The following is a 6,831-nucleotide window of genomic DNA, read 5'->3' as shown; positions in this document are numbered from 1 at the left end:
TTAAGATATACTCATTATTTTAAATTTTAAAAATTTAATTAATAACTTTTTTTTAAATTATATGGGACATGGCATTTTTATAAACACTTTAACTAAATTTGATAGCTTAGTCATATGAGCCATTCTTTTAGTCTTAGCTCTTTTATATATATATATATATATATATATATATATATATATATATATATATATATATATTATCGGATAAATTTTGGTAATCGTCCCTGAACTTTTTTAGTATAATATTATAGTGCTTTAACTTAAAAATGTAATATAAAACCCCTTCAACTTTTAAATTTTGAACAGTAAAATTTCTCTAATCTCTAATTGTCGATTTTTCAGTTAGACGCTGACCTGAACAGTTATAGCGTGGAGTTTAATCAATTTCTTTTCTCTCTCAAGTTATGTGTAAATTGAATCATTTTTTTCACTGTAAATAGAATAATTTTTCAGGTGCAGAGAGAATAATTTTACAATTTGAATAAGAGAGAAAAGAGAAATATTGACTAAGAACCATGTGAGAGCTGTTCACATCAGTAATTAAAAGTTAGAGGAGTTTTACTGTGCAAAATTTAAAAGTTTAGGAGGTTTTATGTTATGTTTTAAAGTTTAAGGACTATAGTGTTACAACCATATAAGTTCAGGGATAGTTATTAAAATTTATCCTATATTATCTTATTAAAAAATATATTCATTATTCAACATCTTTCTTCAATTTAAATTTTAAAAATTAAAAAAATAAGCTGGCTTAAGTGAATATTAAATAATCATTATCTTTATATTCTTATTTGCATATTAATTAATCAATATCTTTTATCATGGGTCATATCAATTAAGCAATATCCTTTATCAAGTGAGTTTTTTGCCAATAAATTTATACAAATCAATAAAAAATAATGAAATTGGTTGAAAAATAACATATTTTTAAGTTAATTTTTTAAATAATAATTGTTCTACTGAATTTTATATATTACATATCTACTGAATTTTATATATTACATATCATGTGGCAAAGGCTAAATTTGTAATTGCAAATTCTCTAATTCATTTTCAAAATTACTGTTCATAAAAAAATTCAGTTTTATTGCATCATATACTAACGTCTGCTAATATATTGTCTACGGTAATATTATTTCTTTTAAATAAATTATTTATAAAAAAAAATAAATGAATTCTCACAATATTATAATCATATTACTTACATCATAATTTTTATTTCTTTTAAAATAAATGTTTTATTTAAATTAAAAGAAATTAAAATTTTCCAATTATTAAGTTTCTTAATATAAGAATTGATAAAAAAGAAAGTCGATTGAATTAAATTATTATAAAAATTTAGTTTCCAAATGGGCTGTATGTAAAATGAAATGAAATAGGATGAAATACCCATTGGTCGTATTACAGTGAGGGTGTTTGATACGAGGTTAATAAGAATAATTATTATAAATTTTTAATTCCTCATTAATGTTATTTGAATACTTAAAGATATTATATTAACTTTTCACTCGATTAGTATTTATATTCTCTTGAATGTTAAATATTAATTTTGAATGGATTAAATTAATAATCACTCTCTTTAAAAATTAAATTTAGTATAAAATTAAAAAATTTAGAGTTAAATATTATCCTTGTAGGTTTTAACCTTTAAATTAATTAATTAAAATAAAATAAAAGAAGAAGAAATAGACATAGATTGTGTTAAAATGAAATGAAGTAGATAGGCAGAAATGTAATTATGCATTCCCATATAATAATTTTCATGCAATTTTTCTTCAAGGTGTGGGGATAGCCATTGGAATAAAAAAGGCTTAGTTCAATTTTCCACATTCAATATGGTCTGCTATATATCTTGATGAAGCATCTATCTGACCATTGAAAGTCTGATATAAATCAACAGACGCCTATCAATTGTCCCATAAATTCCTGCAATCATCTTCTGCTTCCAACTTTTGCTTCAACTCATTTCTTTCATCTTTGCGAGAAAGAGACGATGGCTGAAATGATCCTCAGTTTCGGGGTGGATGCAACTTTGTCCAGGGTGGCTTCGCTCATCACCGATGAAATCATCGGTGCTTGGAATCTCAAGGACGACCTGAAAGGCCTTCAAGAATCCCTCACCATGATTGGTGGTGTGCTTCAAGATGCAGAGGAGCAGCAAACCAGAAGGGAGCATGTCAGGCTTTGGCTGAAGAAGCTCAAAGAAGTAGCTTATGAGGCCGAGGATGTCTTTGATGAGTTGGCCTATGAGAATCTTCGACGAAAGGTTGAGATGCAAAGGCAAGACCAATCGGGAACAGAGGTACTGTCACACCTAACTCCCACTCATTGCTAGGAATCATATATGATTAATAAACCTATTATTCAAACCAGCTTTTTCTTTGCTAATATATAACACACACAATTGTTATACATATTTTGAATCGTACTCAAAGGCTGCTTCTGCACTCTACTTAGAATATCAGATCCATGTAGCGCTTAGAAAACTATCAAAAATTCAACAACTATCTCCCTTAGAAAATAGACACTTCACCCTATTAAAGGCAATCAATGATAGCATAATAAAACCATAGCCTTTAATGAGCACACAAGCAAGGCAGTTCATTTATTTAAAAAACCTAACTTGAGCTTCCAATTTACACACATAATCCACACACAAGAATCCAATCTATATATATAATTTTCCATCCTATATATTATCTGTCCAAAAATTCTCAAAAATCAACAAGCCCAAATGATACGTATCCATGTATATCTATCAAGCATTAATATCTAATGCATTTGTAGATTTATAAAAAAACATAGCAATATTGCTGAGTATTAATCATATATTTAGCTAATATTTATTATTTACTACTAAATTAAGTTGATAATTTGAAAATGCATATGCCTTATAATACCCTTTTTAATTTGCGAAAAGATTTAAAATAACAATACAATACAATTATTATTAATCAAGCTTGATATGAAAATTCAAGCATGCTAACATAAATCATATTGCTTCTTAACTCTCACATCATATTAATTTCCAAAAGTTTAGAAATTCTATTTCAAATTATATATATATAACCAAAATGAAAAACCGCAATTACTAGCTACACTTATCCATCAACTCATAGAAAATTATCGAAATATATTATTAGAACATGAGCCAAAACTAATTTGAGGTCATGTTAATTTCTTTAACTTCTACTTTCACCATCTTAATTTCAACTAACATTTACAATATAACATAAACCCAAAACAAAATCTGAAATTTGAGCATTTCAGATTTAAGAGATCAGCAGAACCTAAAATGAAATGATTCTCCATAAAATAATAAAAATAAATAAATAAAAAGAGTATGGAACTCTCCCCTCCCTCTCTCTCTCCCTTTTTCACCCCAAATCTTTTAGAATCATACTTTTAAGTCCAACAACAAAATCATACTTTCCTCCCTATAATTCTGGACGCTTTTGATAATATTATTATTTAATCAAAACATTTCTGAAGAATTAATATTTTATATGCTTGTATAAAATAACTATTAAAGTTTAATAAGAGAACAATTTAATATATGTCACTAAAACTCAAAGATTGGGTTGTTGCAGATACAAAACTGTTTTTCATTGTCCAAAGGCACTCGTTGTGTTAAAAAGGCAGCACTTCATTTCAAAATGGCCCACAAAGTTAAGAATACAAATGAATCGTTGAATAAGATTAAGAATGATGCTATGGGTTTTGGACTTCAAATTATATCAAGACAGCACCAAATGAACTTGGATCGGCTAACAAATTCAGTCCTTGACAACCCAGGTGTGGGGAGGGAAGCTGATGTCTCTAAGATTGTGAACTTGCTGAGTCGCTCCTGTGACCAAGTTCTCACCGTTGTCCCATAGTGGGCATGGGCGGTCTGGGAAAGACAACCTTTGCTAGATTGGTGTGTCAAGAAGTAATAGAAGGAAAAAAGCTTTTTGATCTTAAAATATGGGTCTGTGTCTCTGATCACTTTGATTACGGAAGAATTTTAGGGGAAATGCTGCAAACTCTTGATGGAAGTATGGGTGGAGTTACCAACTTAGATGCAATACTTGGACATCTTACAAAGGCGTTGGAAGGCAAAAAGTTTCTACTTGTTCTTGATGATGTTTGGAATAATGAACCTGAGAGGTGGAATGAGTTGAAAACTTGTTTGATAAGAATTATTAGAAACAATGGAAATGCTATTCTTGTCACAACTCGTACGGAGGAAGTGGCATCGATAGTGGAGAGTTCTACTCATTACAGGTATAAACTGGGTGGGTTATGTCATGATGCATGCTGGTCCATTATGAAGGAAAGGGCACTGATTGGCAAAGTGAATGCATATAGTCCATCAAATGAAAATATGATATTTATACTCACTTTGATTTACTTAGAACTAAGCAGGTGAATGTATTTTCCTTAAGCATTTTAAGTTTGTATTATCCACTGTTAGTAAGACTTTACAATATTATATGATTTCTTAAGACACATGGCAGGAATGATGCAGATACAAATGGAGATTTTTGTAAGAACGAGTTTACTGCACCAAGAAAGAAAAACGGCCAGTTTCATTAACTTGTTTTCGATGGAACAGATAAATATTCACAATTAAAGAAGACAAGCAAGCATGTCTTCATTTGGGGTCAGTATTGAAAGTAGATTTGATTTCTAGATTCTATGCTTTTTCTTGGATAGCATAGGGCAGAAGATGATACTGCCTTATGTGCATAAGTTGCAGGGAGTTTACAAATCTTGAGGCTTGTAAGTTAGTGTTGAAGTTTCTTATGATCTATCTGTTGCAGGAAGACGCCTAATTTTGGAAGGGTTCAATCATTTGCAAGTTCTTGTTGGACCTCATGCACTTGAAGAACTAGTTGACTGGTTTTATTATTAGTATCTATTCCAAATTGTTTTTGCTCTCAATTGAAGGGTCCTATGTAAAAGATCACTTCATGTTGATTGTTGCAGCAATAGATTTGGTGGCTCCAGTTCCACTCGCTCTTATGGTGATTTTCTTCACAAGGTAGCTTTGCAATTTCAGGAAGCGAAAATGTTGGAAGGTGGTCCTCCGCATGATATTTCATGAGGTCATTTATGTAGCTGGAGGCCTTCATTTTAATTCCATGATATAAAACCCTTTTCAATAATTGCTTTGAATATTTTCAATTTGAAAACCAGTAGTCTCTAATGAGTAATGGCCAAAGCAATATAAAAAAATATAACAACTCAATTTATTGAAGGAGATTAGGATTACTTACGGGGAAATTTTAAGCTTCTAGCTTGTGTGCAAGAATTGGATTATTAATGAAGATATTTTACTGTTTGTTAAAACTTGCTATTTTGAGCAGTTCTGATAATCTTACAATTTGTTAGAGATTGCAGGATGCAAGATAATTTCAGATACACAGCTGCAATGTTTTCTCTGGAATTTTCTGCTTTCATTTGAGCCAGCTGGGAAAGGCCAACAAATGGTTCAACTGAGTAGAAGGGTAATGAGACATTTAATTTTATTTTAACTTAAGATATTTGAATTTCAGTCATTGTTAAACTCTAATTACTTTTGATTAACTGAGGTCAATTTGTGACATTGATTATGAAGCACATTTACGACTAAGAGGGTACATAAGTAATTGTTTGTTGTTGTGCTTTCAGAATGTCTTTGGTGCTGTCAACATTATCCCAAGTGGTAGACAAAGGGATTACGCTTGCTAAATTTCGAGTTCGAGCAATAAGACAGAACTGAAATCGAGTTCGAGCAATAAGACAGAACTGAAATAGAGATAAGTTCACATCACCAACTTGTACTTTGAGCCTCCAGTTCTCCTGAAATTGACAGCATTTTTCCACTAAAACTGACTAGAGGACCGAGTAATCTCACCTTCTGGAATCATTAGAAGATGCAATAAGGGCAGACAGAAGTAATGATAACTCTCCTCTCTGTTCAATTCTACTTCCTGCAATCACTTTGCTCTAACCCAGGTTGTTTTTGTCCATATATTGACGCAAGCAAATACAGTTGCTGATTCTTTAGCCAAACAGGGTCAATCTCCAGTTCGATCTTGGGCCATTGTTTTAGAATTGTTTTGGCTTCAGACTTTTTTCTTGTTCCACTATGTTGTCAGTTTGGTTGGTTGGCTCCTCCTTTGCTTTGGCCTTTTTGGAGTGAGGTGCTTGCTGTTTTAGGTCGGGTTCTTTGGGGAATGCCTGTTGGCATGGGTTAGGTAGCAGCTCTTCTCACCTCCAGTTTCTTTCTTTTCTTCAATAAAATTTCTTGCTTATATATATAAAAACTAGTGATAACTGTTGTTTGTACAACTTGAGCTTTGAGCTTCCAGTTTAAAAACATCCTTCAACTAAAGATTGAATGAATGAACAATTGAACTCACTTTGCAATTAGAACCATTAGAAGATGGAGCATGACTTTGCCCATAGGACACAAGAAGCTTTCCTTATTGCAGTTGTACATATTGTTAGATAATCTTGATTATTGAATTGTATCATGTATGTTACCTTGTTACTTCCTACATATTAATGTGAGTTGTAAAGTACATATTACAGCTGATTTCTTTGGTGTGCTACTTTGAGACTGAACTCTGTTTCACAGACTCAGCGAAAAACAAGGAAATGAAATGAGAGTATGAAACAAATATTCTGTTTATATCATTTGAAGAAATAAAATGAAATGAAACAGACAAGTACAAAGATGAATTCTGCAAATGCTGTGATTCACTGATAGAACTGGTAGCTTAGTTATCATATCTGGATTTAAGATACGGATGGGGGCAAGTGACTGCTGGACCTGATCGGTTTCCCTTCTTCATTGATTGATAA

General features: G+C 31.3%; 1 protein-coding gene across 2 annotated transcripts; it reads left to right on the top strand.

The window, feature by feature from the left end:
- The first annotated feature begins 1,765 nt into the window (after window positions 1–1,765).
- On the top strand, window positions 1,766–6,509 carry LOC131172608 (putative disease resistance protein RGA1). 2 transcript variants are annotated; one of them, XR_009143156.1, is made up of 5 exons: window positions 1,766–2,299; window positions 3,588–4,642; window positions 4,803–4,881; window positions 4,969–5,489; window positions 5,653–6,509. XR_009143156.1 is itself a non-coding variant. In XM_058133873.1 (3 exons), the coding sequence occupies exons 1-2, from the start codon at window positions 1,991–1,993 to the stop codon at window positions 3,873–3,875; spliced, it is 597 nt and encodes a 198-aa protein (XP_057989856.1). In that variant the 5' UTR covers window positions 1,783–1,990; the 3' UTR covers window positions 3,876–4,642; window positions 5,653–6,509. The 2 variants fall into 2 exon arrangements, 1 of the variants encoding a protein (XP_057989856.1); XM_058133873.1 differs by lacking the exons at window positions 4,803–4,881; window positions 4,969–5,489 and having other exon boundaries at window positions 1,783–2,299.
- The last annotated feature ends 322 nt before the right edge of the window (window positions 6,510–6,831 follow it).

This window comes from Hevea brasiliensis, chromosome 14, assembly GCF_030052815.1.
Source record: "Hevea brasiliensis isolate MT/VB/25A 57/8 chromosome 14, ASM3005281v1, whole genome shotgun sequence".
Classification (NCBI taxonomy): domain Eukaryota; kingdom Viridiplantae; phylum Streptophyta; class Magnoliopsida; order Malpighiales; family Euphorbiaceae; genus Hevea; species Hevea brasiliensis.
This window is presented reverse-complemented; position numbering and strand designations above follow the sequence as displayed.

Bases quoted from the DNA above. Each gene is read 5' to 3' on its own strand.
- LOC131172608 (XM_058133873.1), top strand. From the start codon at position 1,991: ATGGCTGAAATGATCCTCAGTTTCGGGGTGGATGCAACTTTGTCCAGG. The intron at 2,300-3,587 runs GTACTGTCACAC...GGGTTGTTGCAG, and splicing joins AAGACCAATCGGGAACAGAG to ATACAAAACTGTTTTTCATT.